This window comes from Lepus europaeus, chromosome 1 (genome assembly GCF_033115175.1).
Source record: "Lepus europaeus isolate LE1 chromosome 1, mLepTim1.pri, whole genome shotgun sequence".
Lineage (NCBI taxonomy): Eukaryota > Metazoa > Chordata > Mammalia > Lagomorpha > Leporidae > Lepus > Lepus europaeus.
The window spans coordinates 66,759,585-66,777,612 of NC_084827.1; the positions used below are offsets into that span (position 1 = coordinate 66,759,585).

General features: G+C 50.2%; 1 protein-coding gene across 1 annotated transcript in view; it reads right to left on the minus strand.

Moving 5' to 3' along the window:
* Window positions 1–408: 408 nt before the first annotated feature.
* The window catches only part of MARCO (macrophage receptor with collagenous structure), a 43,768-nt gene continuing 26,148 nt past the window's right edge, over window positions 409–18,028 (minus strand). The window contains exons 9-17 of the mRNA XM_062199187.1: window positions 10,150–10,248; window positions 10,015–10,050; window positions 9,493–9,591; window positions 9,334–9,396; window positions 3,754–3,798; window positions 2,447–2,536; window positions 1,916–1,960; window positions 1,598–1,774; window positions 409–659 (exon numbers count right to left, since the gene is read on the minus strand). Of these exons, the coding sequence (XP_062055171.1) occupies window positions 529–659; window positions 1,598–1,774; window positions 1,916–1,960; window positions 2,447–2,536; window positions 3,754–3,798; window positions 9,334–9,396; window positions 9,493–9,591; window positions 10,015–10,050; window positions 10,150–10,248 (785 nt within the window). The 3' untranslated portion in view covers window positions 409–528. The remainder of the gene's footprint in view (window positions 660–1,597; window positions 1,775–1,915; window positions 1,961–2,446; window positions 2,537–3,753; window positions 3,799–9,333; window positions 9,397–9,492; window positions 9,592–10,014; window positions 10,051–10,149; window positions 10,249–18,028) is intronic.

The window sequence follows — 18,028 nt, forward strand, 5'->3', positions numbered from 1 at the left end:
TCCTTCCATCAATATTAGCTGAGTGCCTGCAGGGGTACCAAAAACGGGCCAAAGTTCCTGCATTTGTGGGGCTCACATCCTAAGGAGAAGTGAATTTCAGGCTGCAAGGTAGCCTTTGCGTGCATCACGCAACCTGGTGCCGGCTGCCAGCCACCTCTTCATTGGCTGCCCGGCCAGAGGGGCGAGGAGCGGCCCTCCGAGCTGCGGGCAGCGCTGGCCCTCAGGGATGCTGCGTCTGAGCGACCGTAGGGGCGCTCAAGACTGCTTCTGAGTCCAAGCCTCCTTCAGCTTCTGCGTCTCACTCTGCTCCTCCCTCCTGGCCATCGGCCGAGGCTCTCCCGTGAGGGTGTGCAGAGGGTGGGAGGGGCTAACTCACCGGCACACAGCCACAGCCCCCGCCACTGCAGGTAGAGCTCGGAGCTTTATTAGCCTTCCCGTCCCCAGAGACCGCCCAGCGGCTCCCAGTCCACGTATGCGTGCGAGCCAGAGCACATCTCCGGGCAGAGCGGTGACCCTAGGTCCTCCATGTCAGCTGCAGTCCACGCCAGCGTCCTCGCTGTGTCCGCAGTTGTGGGAGCCCCATTCCCTCTTGCCGCAGCTCGCCAGGTTCACCTCTGTCCCGCGGCAGGAAACGTCGTCCAGCCAGATGGTCCCGGTGCCTGGACGCAGAGAAGGCAAGGAGAGGGGGCGGGATTAGAGCCGAGGCAAAGCAGCTGCGTGGTCCCTCTGGGCTAGCAGGCCCATCTCCCCCCAGCAGACCCAACCTGCTGACTTTGTGGTGACTCTGATTCCGTTTTGGTCCCCAGCCTTGGATAAAAGCCTCATTTACATATTCAATACTTAATCCACATGCTCTCTGAAATATCCTCTTCTCTGCCTTCAGTCTCTTCCCTACAAATTTCTACTGCCACATCCACCTTTCTCCAATGCCATTTTTAAAGATTTATTTATTTATTTGAAAGAGTGACAGAGAGAACGAGACACAGAGAGACAGAAAGAAAGATCTTCCATCTGCTAGTTCACTCCCTAAGTTCACTCCCTAAATGGCTCCAACTGCCAGGGCTGGGCCAACCTGAAGCCAGGAGGTCCATCTGGGTTTCCCATGTGGGTGTCAGGGGTCCAAGCACTTGGGCCATCCTCTGCTGCTTTCTCGGGTGCATTAGCAGGGAGCTGGGTCAGAAGTGGAGCAGCTGGGACTTGAACTGGTGCGCATACATGATGCTGGCATTGCAGGTGCCAGTTTAACCTGCTGTGCTAAGAAGCTGGACCCTCAGATGCCTTCTACACCTTGTCTTCCTGCTTCTCAGATGCACTCACACCTCTCGCAAACAGCTACAAGAGGCAGGAGTCAGGGGGACTAGTTAAAACTGTGCCTGGAATGCCTGCATCCCGTTTCAGGATGCCTGTTTTGTGCCCTGCTCCTCCAGCTCCTGAGCTGCAGAACTCGTCAGGACTCGTCAGCTGCTTGGGACCCATACTTTTCTTTTGAAGAAAGCACATAGAGTCCCTTGCAACCAAAGGCTGGCGAATGCCTCAGCAGTGAGAGAGAGCCACGTCAGGCCTCCGGGGAAGAGGCGCTGGCTGACGAGTCGCTTACCCCCTCCATAGCTGCTCAGGGCCCTTCCAGAGGAGAAACCGAGCATGCGACAGAAGACGGTGGCATCCGCGTTGTCCCAGTCATCGTCACAAATCGTGCCCCATTCTTCGTTATAGTAAACCTCAGCCCGGCCACGGTTTCTGCTGCCAGTGATTCGGACGGAGACGAAGGACTCGCCTAGGTACAAACACACGTGGGAGTGGGGAGGGAAGCACCTTGGAGCATTGTGTAAATGCAGGCTCTTCCTTTCTGTTTTCAGATTATGGAAAATAAAACACACACACAATTCTACAATACAGCACCAAAAATGGTAATTACCTTTTTGACCTCTTTCTCCTTTTTCTCCTTGCTGCCCAGAAGATCCTGAAAAACACACACAATCCTCAGCCAGGATCCGCGCCCCCCCCCCCCCTTGCCAGCAGTGCGCAGGCAGGTGGTGGGGCAGGAGAGGGTCAGCTTCTCCCCTCCAGCTTCTCCTGTGAGTGACATCGTGGTGACTGAGCAAGAGGAAAGGGGCTGAAGCAGGAAGGCTGGAGGATAGATTAGGGAGGGAGGCTGGACTGGTAAGGGACATGGAGTGAGACAGGACCATCTCTTTGATGCAAAGATCTAGTTGGTCGTGGGAACTGGGGTTTCCAACAGGCAGGGATGGGCACGGCCATGAATCTGCACCTGGGGAGGCCGGGCCTGGGTGTTCTTCACTGCTGTGTGCTCTGAGCCCAGGAAAGTCCCCAGCACACAAGTTGTCAACTGAATAAACACATCTGTACCCACTGGGGTTCAGAAGGTCCCCAGGGCCCTGAAAATGGGGGCCTCTCCTAAGATCCCCCGAGCCAGAAGCACACTTACCTTTCTCTCCCTTCTGACCAGCTGGTCCAATGTCTCCCTTGGGGCCTGCTGGCCCAGGTCTCCCCATGTCTCCCTTCACACCTGCAGGGCCTGGGAGAAAGGAGACCACACCCGTCAGATACCCTGCCTTGGCCTGGCGTGCCTGGCTTGTCTGTAACAGCCAAGTTTCCCTGTGAGTGGCAGTTGGAGCCTGCAGCCTGCATCTCTGGCCAGGGGGCTGCGCCGGTGCCCAACCCCCAGCACAGGCATGGTCTCAGGAACACAGGGTGGAAGTGGCTGGCCGAATCCCTGGGACTGCTGGTCCTCATTTGGTTCCACTAATTGTGCTGAAGTTCTAGCCGTCTTGGGAGACTTTGCTAGAATGTTCCTAGGCCTCCATACATCCTTCAGTAAATGAAAGGCTTAACAGAATTTGTAGCTGGTGAGAAACATTGCTCATGGGAGAGGCAGGCATTTGGCGCTATGGTCAAGACTCTGTGTGGGATTCCGGTGTCCCGTATCACAGTGCCTGGGTTCGAGTTCCAGTGCTGCCCCCAATATTCAATTCCTATGAATGTGCACCCTTGAGAGGAAGCAGGGATGGTAGCGGTTGGATAGCTGCCACCCACATGCATGGGAGACCTGGGCTGAGTTTCTGGCTTTTGACTCCCATGGCCTGGTTCTTGTCCTTGCTAGCACTTGGATCCCCCCCCCCCCCCATCTCTATCTCTCATCTATTTCTCTCATCTCTATCTCTATCTCTATCTCTATCTCTATCTCTATCTCTATCTCTGCTTTCCAAAATAAGCAAAGACATTTAAAAGGAAGAGCTAGCTGTGACATGTATCTGCAGTGTTCTGCCTCAGGCTCACTCGGGGCTGGCTGTCGGGAGTGCTGAGCTCGGTCGTCACCTAGCAGCAAGGGCTGGGGAGGCAAGGACGATGAGGATGGTGATGATGACGACCTAATGAGAAGCAGTTGCAGTAGGAGGGAAGGGGCTGTAGGGGACAAAAATAGGCAAAGAACAGGCCAGAGCACAAGCCCAACACCAAATGGGTGGTCTCACTCTGTGCTGGCTGCTCAGTCTGATGCTGCCACTCGCACCTGACATTGGTGACCCCTCGCCTCTGCCCCACACCTTACACCCCTCAGGACACTGAGTTCCTGACATCTCCCAGGTTTCACAGGGGGAGGGAGGGCTTCGGGCTGGGGGCACAGAATCCTAGAGTCTCTGCCCAGCTTTGTGAGGAAGGTCACAGCAGCGCTCGAAAGTCAGCAAGACCCGCCCCGCATCAGCCCGAGAAATTAAAATGATGCTGGCCCTGTACCTGGCACTCCCGATTCTCCTTTTGTTCCTTTCTGTCCTTCAAGTCCTATGAGCAAAACAAAGAAAAGGGGGAGAAGATAATAAAACTTAGATATTAGACACTTTTAATCTTACACAACCTCTAGCTTTTGTCTGATTAATGCAGACGGAAAGATACATCGGTTCGCTGCGATTGCTCAAAACCTCTCTCGCACAGCGTAACAGGAGACAGCCTAAAGATGAATGGGGATGGGGGTGTCAGTGTGAGACAGCGATGTGCCGGGTGGAAGTCTGGGCTGCACAGACCCCAGACTGCCTGGCTGGCTTTCCCTGCCCACCGCTGACCAGGTTCGGGGTCTACATCCCACCCCCATTACCTGCCGTTGCCCTTATAAGAAGTGAATGGGGAGCTAGTTTGAAAATGAAGTGGTCTTGAGTCCCAAAAGTCAGCCGAGGGGTCTCAGAGGCCACAAGGAGCTCTGCGTTCTCTGGTGTAGCAAGTGCTCTAGCAGCACTTGTTGGTTTATTTGATTGTGGCCCCCAGTGTGGCTATGATTCATGTAGCTAAAGGGTCTCATGCCCAGGAGATGGAAAAATAATAATGGCAATGAGAGCTGATGATCCTATCTGTAGTTTGTTCCTTTCCTTCCCTCCCTGTCTTCTTTCCTCCCTCCCTCCTTCCTTCCCTTTCCCACTTCCTGCCTCTTGCTCACCCCTGTATTCAGTAAATGGTCATGGAAGACCCCCGTCCCCACACCTGCTAGGTCACTGTAGGATAACAATGTACTCATTTAGCATCATGCTCTCGATTTTACGTGCCAGTATTGATTTTATTTCAGAGCCGCTGGACTCCCCAAGGCAGTTACACCAGCTTGGGCCAGTGCAAGCCCAGGACTCTCAAGCGACAGCTCCCAGAAGGGAATGAGAGGGAGACACTGTGCTCACTGTCATGCCCTAGACACACAGCCCGGTTTTACCTGAGAGCCGCCCTCCCAGGATCATTGAAACCAGAGCACGCTCTGTCTTGCTCATGGCCATGGTCTGGACTAAGTCCTTCCTGAGTTGCCTCTGCCACCTCCTTCCCGACCTTCCTAAGCACCTGCAGGGTGCTGGTCGGCAGAGGGCAAGAAGCAAAGGCCCAGGGTGGGTCCTTCAGGACGTCCTCTCAGAAAATGAGCAAGAGGAGCCTCTGCTCTCAGCAGCATCTCCAACTGGTGCTGCTTGGGAGGACAGTCGGTGAGTCAAGCTACTGCACCAGGAGCCGGAGGCACTGGGCATCCTGACACCACAACCCCTCCTTTTAGAGATGGGGACAAAATGGAGGCTGGGGCAGGTTCTTCCAAGACCTGAAGTTGCCTTCAAGGTCAGCTCAAGCCCCAGCTTGCCCCATGCCATTTGCACAAGCACCTGCTCTTTCCCTAGGGGCACACACTTGGCACAGCAGTTAGGATGCCTCTTGGGAGGCCTGCCTCTCTTAGCTGAGTGCCTGTGTTCAAGTCCTTTTTCTGGCTTCTGACTCCAGCTTCTTGCTAATGTGTACCCGAGGAGGCAGCAGGCGATGGCTCCAATAGTTGGGTCCCTGCCAACCACATGGTAAACCTAGATGGAATTCCTGGATCCTTGCTCCTGGCTTCAGCTTTGCGCAGCCCCCAGCCACTACGGGCATTTGGGGAGTAAACCAGCAGGTAAGAGCATATGCATTACTCTGTTCCATCCTTTAGCTACCCTACTGCTTCCCTGCCTTCCCCAGGGAGGAAGTCGGCACTCAGTAATGCAAAGTGATTATCCAGGTTCACATGGGAGGGAATAGTGACTTGGGTTGTACCCCAGGCTCAGTCTGCTACCGTGCCCTGCAGTCACCCATGTTCCACCAGCATGCCAGACTCCCTCCTCCCTGCATCTCTGCTTGCATTGCCCACTTCTCCCCCCACACCTTGGGTCATCCCTTTCCCTTAGAAGGGGAGTGGTGAGACCACAGTGTGCATCATGATCTCTGTATGGGGAGGCCATCTGGCAGAGCAGTTAAGATGCCAGCCTCCTACATCAGAATTGGATTCAAGCTCCACTCTGCTTCTGATTCCAGCTTCCTGTTAATGCACACCCTGGGAGGCAGCAGGTGATGGCTCATTTGAGTTCCTATCACCAACATGGGAGATCTAGGTTGAGCTCTGGGTTCCTGGCTTCTGCTTGGCCCAGCCTTGGCTGTTGTGGGCATTTGGGGAGGGTGCAAAATCTGTGTGTGTGTGTGTGTTTCTGTTTCTACCTTCCAAATAAAATGAAATCAATGAATAAAAATTTTAAAAATTCACCTGGATCAGGCTTGTTTAAAAAAAAACAGCTTGTGAGGCCCCACCTGGAGCTGATTCCTTGGGCCTGGGGTGGGGGCCTGAGAATCTACATTGCTAGCAAGTGCCCAGGTGAAGCTGATGTACCTGGTGCAGCAACCACACTTTGAGTGGCACTGCCCTAAACAAATCTCACTCCTTCTTTAGGGACCAGCTCACAGCCCACCTCCTCCAAACAGCCTTCCTGGCCCTGCAGGAGCTCATGGCTCCTCCCAAGACTGAGTGCCCAGAACCAGGGTTCTAGAGGGCAGAGATTGGCCCTTGATAAGGCGCCCTCTGGTGTGTGCTTCCTGGGTGTCAGTGTTGCCTTCAAAATGCCCATCTACAGGGGGAGGAAAGAAGAATTTCGTTTTGTGTGATTTCTCTCCAAGACTCTCTGGACTAAGAGGACTCTGGCTGAGAGGCTGTGCATTGACTAACTGGTGCAGGGACATGTAATTGCTTCACTGTAAATCAAGGCAGTATTCTTCCCAGGTCGGCCCTGCACATTAGACAAAAACTTGCTGAAAGCCAGGACCTAGACTGGCAAGTTCTGAAATGACACTAGAGAGGGGCCGGTGATGTGGAGCAGAGATCAAGCCACTGCTTGGATCTCTGATGTCCCATATTGGAGCACAAGTTCAAATTCTGCTTACTCTGTTCTGATCTAGCGCCCTGCTAATGTGCCTGTCTGGAAAGACAGCAAATGATGGCCCAAGTACTTGAGTCCCTGTCACCCATGTGGGAGACCAGGAGGGAGTTTCTGGCTTCTGGTTTCAGCCTGGCTCAGACCTGGCTGTTGTGGCCATTTGGAGAAGTGAGCCAGGAAGTGGAACATCTCTCCTTCTCTCTCTCTCTCTCTCTCTCTCTCTCTCTCTCTCTCTCTCTCTCTCATTCTTTCCCTTTCTCTTTCTGTCATTCTAGCTTTCGAATGAATAAATCTTTAAAAAAAAAAAAACTCACAGGATGCAGAGTAAAGCAAAGTGGCTTTTTGAAACTGCTAAACTTAGAGGGCCCCATATATGTAAGGGCAAGGAGTTTTTAGAGAATCGATTTTCACCCCAGAAAGTGGTCTGTTGAGTTAGAAAGTGCACGCCTTCCTCTCGCCTGGCGTTTAGCTGATACTCCAACTAAAGCTTCGATTGTTCAAGTCCAAGATGAAGTGGCCAGTTTCAAGCCCAGATTGCTGCTGAGTGGGCTGGACCCTGGCCACTCTGAGGGACTCACATGCCACAGAGGAGGAAACAGAGGTACAGCCGGTCAGGAGAGGCTCAGGCATCCTGATGCTGAGCTAAGTTGTAGACATTTCTAGAATATTAGTAACCTCACAGGTGAGGTGTAACTGGGGAATTTTAGGATTCATCTTGGCAACTGAGGAATTGAACTAAGTAGCAAGAAGGAGGTGGCGGCTAGGCCACCCCGAATTGGGGAATGTGAGGACTTCTGCGGATGTCTCTAAGAAATTAAGAGGAAAATGAGGAAGAGTTTGTAAGTGACAGTTTTGTAGTCTGACTTGGTAGAATTTAATGGATTCTCGAACCACCCCTGTACTTGGATATGAGAAACTGAATTAACAGCATTCATGATATGGGGCTTAACTGCTATGTGGATTATCTTTGCTGCCTATCTTTAAGGTAAAACATTTTAAAATCCAGATGAGAAAATGAATATCAACTTATTCTCACCTTGGTTTTGCCTGCAGAAGAAAAAATTGGCACGGAATATCCAGATTGTTATATTTTAGACAGTGAGAGGAAGAATTCTGATCAGACTGGTGTGGTGAAGCATAAACGTTCTGGCTGCTTCTAACATTTCATGCAGTGGAAACGGTAAATCTTGAAGGGGAGTCCTGCCTTAATTTCCAAAGTCACTAAGGGATTCAGAGCTGGAATTTGCTTTTTCTTTTGCAATCTTTTCAAAGAGAAAGGGTTGGAAAAGCCAAGTTTGGGGGTTGGAAAAAAGCTTGACACTCTCTCAGGTCGAAGTAGACCAATCCCTACTGGGTGTCCGCCCTGCTTGCAAAAGTGGTGTTTCTCCTCTTGGCACGATGGACGGAGTTTCCTCCTGGTTTTCTTTCATCTAAATTGGATCCTCTTCCTCAGTGCCAACAGGGGCAGCTGGTCCACCTGAGTGGGTTGGGGCACGCTAGTGACTGTTGCTCAAGAGAGGAAGGTTTGGTGACAGAGCCAGGGGGTGGCAGTGCAAGGGTAGGGTCACAGCCAATGTTATCTTATACAACAAAGTAGAGTCACTTCCTGTGGTTCCACACAGAAACATTTGAGGAAGCACGGCTTTGAGACGACTTTAGGGTTCACTCTTGGGTTCAGTGGCTGCCAACCGTGAGACTCTGAGTGTCACAGTTCTGCCTCTCTGAGAGGGCTGAGAAAACCCAGGAGTCAGGGTGGGTGAACTCGGATCATAGGAGTAAAGTCCTAAGCCTACTGCCTGCCCCAGAGGCACTGCTATTCACAAGTGAACTTCTCACTTTTCACTTGTCGCCTAGATCAAGCCTGTGTGAACTCTGTTATCATCCGAAGGGGTTAGACACTCTCCTGAGAGATTAATGACTTTATTTACAAGATGGGAAGCACATCAGTTTGAAAACCCAGCTTGTTATATATCAAAACAGGACAATCACCATGGTAGCTTTGGTTTGGGGAATACCAAGGCCCTGACATTCATGGGTGTGCATCATCTTCCATGATGGGAAGATCTGGCTGTCACCTGCCACCCACTCCTCTTTCTCTCCCTTCAAATACTTTCAAATCCAATCTCTCCAGAGGTCCTCTAGCCCACGACTGCAGGAAGGGGTCCAGACCTGGCTAAGCTTAGGCCCTTTATGGCCCCATGGGACTTCTCTGAGATGCCCATGTGGACCACCAGCTATCACATCAAGGCACACATTTGGACTTTGGTGGCAAACCCGTGCGACTCTACATGAGCGGTGATTATCAAATGCCCCAAACCAAAAACGTGATCCATCATGCCTATGTGGGCTGCTGGAATTAAGAAGTCACCCCTAAGGCTTGGTGTTGGCACTCAAGGCTTTCCAGGAACCCTGAGCACAGGCAGCACAACCCCAGGGCCTGGGCTCAAGGGGTCCTGGCAGAAGAAAGTACCCCCCTTAATCAGGGAGCCTCATAGGCCAGGGCCCTCCCACTGTAGGCCTCTGGAAAGCCCCCTCTTCATCCACCTCTACACCCTGTATTACACCTATAATACCACCCCCCACACACACACACACACATGCTCACACACATGCACTCACACCCTGTTACCTGTGTCCCCCTTGCTTCCTTTGGGTCCTGCAACTCCTGGGATCCCTGGACTTCCCGGGGAGCCTGGAAAATGGAAGGCAAGATAGGGGGTGTAAAGGCCAGGCCAGCCGTGTCCCTTAGCCCTCTGTCCATTCACCCGGGCAGGACCCAGGAGCTCACCTTTTGGCCCCATGGGGCCACTGCTGCCAGGCTCACCCTTGGCACCTGAGGGTCCTGCTACGCCAGGAATGCCGGGAACCCCAGGCACTCCAGAGTGACCTGCAAAGGAAGGGGCAGCTGTAGGACTAGCGGCGGTGGGCAGAAGTCCTGCCATCCCCCGAGCCCATGCCTTGCCTCTGTCATTAGCAGCAAGAGGTAGAGATGCTGTCTCACACCCTACAGAGCCCTGGGCAGTTCTAGCAGTGGGTCTTTAGAGCTAGCCTCATTAGTAGCAGGCGGGTGAGTCTTTTCCCATTTACTGCAACACACAGGGACTTGACGATGTGTTAGTGTCCCTGGGTGGGACACCCTGGATGGCTGAGGGATGTCACTTCAGCCTCTGCCAGCAGCACCTCTGGTCCTCCCAGGAGAGGGCCAGAGTTTTAACAAACCCCAGATGCTCTGGGTTCACACCACAGTGACATGGAAAGTGGTGGAGGTGGGTCCTCAACTTGACTCCTCCCAGATGTCCACAGCGCTTACCTTGATCTCCTTTGGCTCCGGGCAATCCAACTAAACCTAAAATGAAGAAGAACTTTCAGGAATTGCTCCCGCCACCTCCTTGGCCCAGCCTGCCACAGAAAATAAGGTAATAATTGCGCATCAGTGGCCTCTTACCTTGTGGGCCTGGCTTCCCAGAGTCACCTTTGCTTCCTGGGGGCCCAGGGGGCCCCATGGCTCCTGTGTCTCCTTTCATGCCCACATCTCCTTTGCTCCCTGAAAAACCGGGGGGATCACCATCAGATCTGAGAGGGAGGAGTTTCAGCCAAATCCCCAACTTGGAACACCTTGAGCTCCTGCCTGGACCCCGGAAATGAAAGATACCGTTGGTGTCTTCCAGGAGCACACCTGCCTTGCCCCAGTGTAAGGAGCTGTCAAGGTGACTGGGCACAGCCGATGGACCACAGCTCAGTTCTCAGGGCCCTGGTCAGAGTCTTGGTCCTTTCAGAAGGGGCTACAGCCCAGCCTCACCCAGCACTGTCCAGTTGATTTATTTTATTTTATAACCATATGTGTTTATTTGAAAGTGGGGAGGAGGGAATTAAGATGTCACCCCAACTACCCAAATGCCCCAAACAGCCCAGTCTGGGCAGGGCAGGAGCTGGGAGCTGGGAGCTCCATCCAGGTCGGCTACGTGGATGGCAAGGAGTCATGTACTTGAGCCATCATCTGCTGCTTCCCAGGTGCGTGAGCAGGGAGCTGGATCAGAGAGCAGCAGCTGGGACTTGCAGTGGCACTCCCTATGGGGCATGGGTGTCCCCCGCAGTGACTTAACCCACTGCACCACGACGTGCCCTGCCCGTGTCAGCAGTTGGGAAATTACTCTTCAAAGCCTTTCAAGTTGCAATCTGAACATTCTAGAAAGCAGGTCCCCAATCCTCAGACCAGCAGCTTTGAGGCCCCAAAGGAGAGAAAGTTTTGCAGCGTCTCCTACTCCAGCCAGCCGTCAGACACTGGCTTTCCTGGTGCCCAAGATTTCAAATTTTCCACTTGTCATCAGCATTCAGGCCTCGTCCAGCCCGTCCTCTCCTGAGTCCTCCATTGTTCCCTCCTCCTCTCCTGTCAGTGCCTGGCGCATATCAATTTCCTGGGGACGGGGTTCTGGGTCTCCTTCCCAAACCGTAAGCTGGGCTGGGGAGGGGGCTGCATAGTCCTCGGGGGCCCCAGCACACAGCGTTCTCCCATCAGCAGCCTACGAGGATGGCTGGTCAGTGCTGAGGAAGCTGCTGGAGGCCTCCTCCAGCCAGGGGAGGGGATGTGAAACTCCACACCCCCAGAGCTTGGAGCCGGGTGAAGGGCTAAGCAGAAATGGCTCCCCTCTGGGGCCCTCGGGGAGGGGTACTGGGATGGAAGGTTGTTGAAAAGCACGTACTGCTCCCATAATCCTTCTGGGCAAGATTGGCGCTGGAGAGGGTGCAGCTGTCTCTCCTGTGACTTAGCAAAAGACCTTCCCAAGGCTGAGTTTTGAGTGAATTTAGATGAAATCCTGGGGAATTGGACTCTTTGGGATGGTTGGATCTTGGAGGATGGATGGTTCCTTGATGGAAAATAGGGCACTCCTAAAGAACTTGGTTCAAGCTGCTGTCTCCTATCAGAGCATAAGGTGCAAACAGGTTGAAGGCCGTTCTCGGTGCTTCCATGCTGATTTTGGAGAAGGGTCCAACGGCGCCTGTTAGAAGGGTTGGGAAATTAACTGCCCTGGTGGAATTTCTTGATGCCTCATGGTCCTGGGCAGAAAGCAAGGTGGCCTGACTGTGTGAGGTCTCTGCAGCATGGTGTGGCTTGCATGCACATTCCTGCAGCTCCCAGGTTCGCATGGGAGGGACAACTCTGGGAGGCAGGACAGTGTGACATCAGTGCCAGGACCGGGCTGTGGCTCCCAACAAGGCAGCACAGCTCCTTCTGACTCCGGAGTCTCCCAGGCACAGCCCCAAGGTGGGATGAGGAAGACAGCCTTTCCCAGGAACTACCCTGGGGTTGAAATGGCAAAACCGCTGGGGTGGAGGCCGTGGGTAAAACTGCAGACTCCTGGGGTGAGGTCCGTCCCAGCTGTACTGGCCCCAGTCACCGCCAGTGGATTGGGCAAGCAGCGGGAAGCTGTGATCTCATGATCTTGAGAGAGGAAATTTGGGAAGAGGAGGGGTGGGTTGGCCCCCTGCTTTCAGAAGAACTGAAATTGGAGCATTTCCCCTCTCGAACACAGGGCTTCCAGGCTCGCAGCTGCGCGTGGGCTCCACACCTTTCTTCTGGCTGTGCTCCAGCCCTGGGGCAGAAATACCACGGCTTGGACTCAGGCTGCAGGGCAAAGGCCTGGCTGTTGCCCCTTCTCCAGGAGTCTCCAGAAAGTGGGAGTCTCCCTTTTCCACTGCAAGGAGCCCTGCAACATGCTGGCTTTGGGACGAGTCTCAGAGCAAGTTTATTTTCTGCCTCACGTGGAACTTGGAAGAATTTGAGGAGGTGACATATGCCTGCGAGGGCAAGCATGCCTCATTTTATTTTATTTTATTTTATTTTATTTTATTTTTAACTTTTATTTAATGAATATAAATTTCCAGTGTACAGCTTATGGATTACAATGGCTTCCCCCTCCCATAACTTCCCTCCCACCCACAACCCTCCCCTCTCCCGCTCCCTCTCCCCTTCCATTCACATCAAGATTCATTTTCAATTCTCTTTATAAACAGAAGATCAATTTAGTATAAAGATTTCAACAGTTTTCACCCACATAGAAACACAAAGTGAAACATACTGTTTGAGTACTAGTTATAGCATTAAATCACAATGTACAGCACATTAAGGACAGAGATCCCACATGAGGAGCAAGTGCACAGTGGCTCTTGTTGTTGACCCAACAAATTGACACTCTAGTTTATGGCGCCAGTAACCATCCTAGGCTGTCGTCATGAGTTGCCAAGGCTATGGAAGCCTTCCAAGTTTGCCGACTCTGATCATATTTAGACAAGGTCATAAAAGACAGAGTGAGGATAGTAACCAATGATCCTAAGAGTGGCATTTACCAGGTTTGAACAATTATACAGCATTAAGTGGGGAAGAGGACCATCAGTACACACAGGTTGGGAGTAGAGCCATTGGTGGTAGAGTAGAGGTTATGATTACAAAGGAATGAGGCCCAAGTGTGCTAGACAGGGTCTAGAACAAAGGACAGAGTCATTATTAGATGTGCTAAGAAAGGTGCTGTCTAAGCTACAATTAAGTTTTCTGATTGAGAGGCAAATAGAACCTGATAGAAGGGGCTTGATAATAATCTGGTGGGCTTTAGGCCTTGTAAGTTAAGAGGCCCAGACCTATCTATCTCTTCACATGGGGTATATCCTAAGGGAGGTGTGAACCTCCTAGGGGAAGGCACTCTGTTGACTTTCATTACTTGGCTGGGCTGGGAGGAGAGCTGGCCAGGTAAAGGCAGGTGGCATCTCTAACAAGAAATTTACAGTTCTGCCTGCAATGTTGCTGACCCTACTTGACCATACCCTCAGCTGCAGTGGTCACTTTGGAAGTTGGGCTGAGTGAAGGGCTTTTCAGCTTAGAGCCAATAAGATCTGTGGCTCTGACCTGGGCATCCTTCGACTCCAGGGCAGGTCCATTTCCAGTGATCCAACTCTTGGCAGAGCTGCCAGGGCTCTTCACAAGCTGACTTCTGCTGAAGCCCAGGCTTACCACATTGAAAGCCACTGCAGTGGACTGGCCTGTTGGGTCTCCTTGAGGGCAGATCACTGTACAGATCAGCCATTAATAGGCCTGCCACCCATTGCTTTTGATGCCTAGCTTTCTTTTCCTCCTGGTTTGTGTTAAAGCAGACCAGAGGATGCAAGTCAAGGGAGTGCCCGTATCCCATCTCTAATCTTCTGTGGCCTGAACTACAAGTCTATAGTCACAGGCATGTTCTGTAGTAGTTTTTCTAAGGTAGACAATGCCCATGAGGAAAATTATATTCTTACTTTAAAACTTTCTTTCCCTTTTGTCTGAAAGGGAGGTTTTTTCTACTTACTGTATACTTTGCTGATGGCGAAGTGAATCTAGCTATGAGATTATTATTTAAATTCTTATTTTGGCTATGCTATTACAGAAAAATGTTAGCCATCTCTTTTATAAGGTCTAAAGATTAAATTGTGTGTCCTACAGATTCCTTTATAGTAGAATTAGTTTCCTACCTTGAAGAGAATAGAGAAATGAAAGAACAAGTTGGGCTTAGAATAGAGAAATGAGGGAGCAAGTCCTAGATCGCTTGCTGACAATAGCAATATCACATGAATACTTAGCAAACAGTTTCAACCATTAGATAACAACTTAAGAAAACATTTACCAGAAGGTCCAATGCCTTCTATAAATTTTAAGAATCATGTATTTGAAAACACCTCTTAAATATCTAACATGGTGTAGATTGTTTAGCCAGTAAACTTAAGTACAACCATGTAAAATGTTTTTAGTTTCTTTCTACCAACAAGTTTAAAACATATGATACACAGATTCAGGTCACACAAATTAAAATGTATCTTTGATTGATTTTAGCAGCTTAAAATATGGACAATCTTATCTATAAGCCATTTAAAATAAAACTCTTAATAAAATTTCCTATGTGGACATACAATATGTACACACATATAACATAGCATAATAGACCAATATAGCAATTTTAATAATAGCTTTTAAAATCTTTAACTCTTTTTGTAGATTGCCAATTGATTTGAATTGCTTTTTGTTTTTAGATTACTTTAACACATTGCTTTAACAGAGCATCAGAGTGTAATTCTATGTCAAAGAGAAATTGAGCTTCCTATGATCTTTTGCTGTGAGGTTTCCTTCCTTTACCTTCTTTCATATTGGTGACCATGTTTCTGTGTTTCTGTGTGTAACACATCTTTAAGCATCTTTTGCAGGGCAGGATGAGTGGCAACAAATTCTTTCAGTTTCTGTTTGCTATGAAAAGTCTTAATTTCACCTTCATTCACAAATGAGAGCTTTGCAGGATATAATATTCTGGGCTGGCAGTTTTTCTCTCTTAGTACCTGGGCTATATCTCGCCATTCCCTTCTAGCTTGTAGGGTTTCTGATGAGAAGTCTGCTGTGAGTCTAATTGGAGATCCTCTGAGAGTAATCTGACGTTTCTCTCTTGCACCTTTTAGAATCTTTTCTTTATGTTTCACTGTGGTGAGTTTGATTACAATGTGTCGTGGTGAGGATCTCTTTTGGTCATGTTTATTAGGGGTTCTATAAGCTTCCTGTACTAAGATGCCTCTGTCCTTCTCCAAACCTGGGAAATTTTCTGCTAGTATCTCACTGAAAATGCCTTCTAATCCTTTCTTACTCTCCATGCCTTCAGGAACTCCTAGAACCCGAATATTAGGTTTTTTAATAGTATCCTGTAGATTCCCAACAATATTTTTTAGATTTCTAATTTCTTCTTCTTTTCTTTGGTTTGCCTGTTTCCTTTCCTGTTCTCTGTCTTCTAAGTCTGATATTCTCTCTTCTGCTTTGCCCATTCTGTTTTTAAGGCTCTCTAATGTGTTTGTCATTTGATCTATTGAGTTCTTCATTTCATTGTGGTTTTTTGTCACTATCACAGTTTCATGTTCTACTAGTTGTTTCATTTCATTTTGATTCCTCCTTAATATTTCATTTTCACGAGAGAGATTTTCTATCTTGTCCATTAAGGATTTCTGTAGTTCAAGAATTTGTTTTTGAGAACTTCTTAATGTTCTTATCAATTTTTTGAGGTCTGCTTCTTGCATTTCTTCTATCTCATCATCTTCATAATCTTGAATTGGGGTGTTTTTTCATTTGGGGGCGTCATGGTGTCTTCCTTGTTCTTGTTACCTCGGTTTTTGCGTTTGTTGTATGGCATGTTGGAGAAATTTGGTTTCTTCACTGTGGTGTTTTTTCTTGTTACACTATGGTTCTATATTAAGTGGACTGTCTGCTTTCGGTGGAGCCTTAGAGGCTTGAGATAAGTGTGGCCTGAGAGCTGTGTTTGGTTCCTCAGGGCTGAGGGTGTGTCAAAGATGACACTCCCAGGTTAGGCGTGGTAAATCTCTCTCTCTCTTTTTTTTTTTTTTTTTTGATTCAAAAGGGAAGTAATTCCACACAGCTGAACGTACTTGGAGGTAGTTAGCAGGCGAATGATATACCCACAGGAGCCAGAGATCAGAAGCTCTTTCCCAAGGACCACACAGGGAATCTCTGCTGCCCTCAGTGTGGGCTCCAATTCTCCTGCAGTCTCCCACTGGGTTGCCAAGTTAGATGCTAATCTCCTGTTATTTCACCCCTCCCCCCAGAGTCAGGTTTTTCTGCTAGGCTCAGGGCCGGTGCAGACCTGAGGTCGCCCTGCTTATGACGTATGTCCAAAATGGCGCCTGCTCTTTGTCTTGCTCGCCTTTGAGGGGTGAGCGGAGAGAGAGAAACTCGTGTCCGTATCGGTCACTTTTTTTTTTTTCCTCTCTCTCTTCTAGTTAGCCTGGTGAGCTTTTCCCCACGGAGTTTCAAGCCTCGTTCCCTCTAGTCTCCTCTTTCTGCTTGCCCGCTGGTATCTCGGGCTATTGAGGTTCGGCTCACCTCGCGTTCCAGCGCTGGTGCGTTGAGTCTGCTGCTGGTGTCCCGAACTTGGGCTTCCATGCTCTCCACGCAGGTCCACTGTGAATCACTAGTTCCGGAAGAGTTTCCGCTGCTGTTTCTTCCCCTACTCTTCCTTGACCCTGCAGTATCTCCACTTTTATTAACCTGTGTGTCTTGCTGAACTATCAATGTGCTCCCTTCCTATTCCGCCATCTTGCCGCTCCGAATCCCTGATTGAGTCTTCGCCTCATTTCTTATAATGCAAATAATCCCTAAGTGATGTTACACGTCTTTTATCCCTGTTACAATTATCCTTTATCTGGACCAGCGTTGCGGCGTAGGGGTAAAGCTGCTGCCTGTGACACTGGCATCCCATATGGACATCGGTTTGAGTTCCAGCTGTTCCACTTCTGATCCAACTTCCTGCTAATGCACCTTTGAAAAGCAGCAGCAGATGGCCCAAGTGTTTGGGCCCCTGCCACTCATGTGGGAGACCTGAATGAAGCTCCTGGCTCCTGGCTTCAGCCTGGCTCAGCCCTGGCTGTTGTGGCTATTTGGGGAAGTGAACCAGTGGAGAGAAGATTCTCTCTCTCTCTCTCTCTGTAGCTCCAACTTTCAAATAAATAAATAAATCTTTAAAAAAACAATGTTCTCTCATTAAAGAGTGGTGTATTATTCCCCATTCATAAGCAAGTACCTTGAGGCTCAGAGAGATGAAGTCATTGGCGGAAGAATCTAGCAACCCAAGTCCTTCCCTTTCCACCGTACAGGACAGCTAGCACTGCTACTAAGAACTAATGACAGTTATTATTTATTCAGTGCCTGCCATGTGGCAGACAGTTTGAAAACAGCCTCTAACCCCCAGAACTGTCCTGCAAAATCTGTGTGGCTTAATTATTATTGTTGTAATCCAATGGCCGCTCTTGTACCTCATCACACAGGTGAACAAGAGATGGAGCGGGGATGGAAGCCAAGCTGGCCTGGCTCCCCACCTCCCCCACTGCACCGTGTAGCTGTCCAGGGAGCAAAGGGGCTTGGTCAAATCCAGGGCCCCCAGGACCGAGTTTCTGAGTAGGACGCCTTAGCCTTCGAGGGCATTTAAAACACAAACTCTGGGGCTCAGTCCAGATTCTGAGCAAGCCCTGATGGTTCTTACACAGGACCCCTGCTGGAGAGATAGCACCTGCTCTTGATGGGGGATCTGAGCGTCTGGAGCCAACCCCCTTACCTTCATTGCCAGTCTTCCTTCTAAGGTGCCCCCCCCCTGCCACCACAGGCCTGCTTTCTTGGGTCCCTCTCCTTCCTTCCTGAGCCCCTGGTCCTGCCTATGCCCCCCACTGCCTCAAGGGACAAGTTATGCCTACAGTGACAGTGCCCTCCCTCTCACACCGCATCCTGTCCTTTGCTCGCCTGGAAAGACGAGATCACA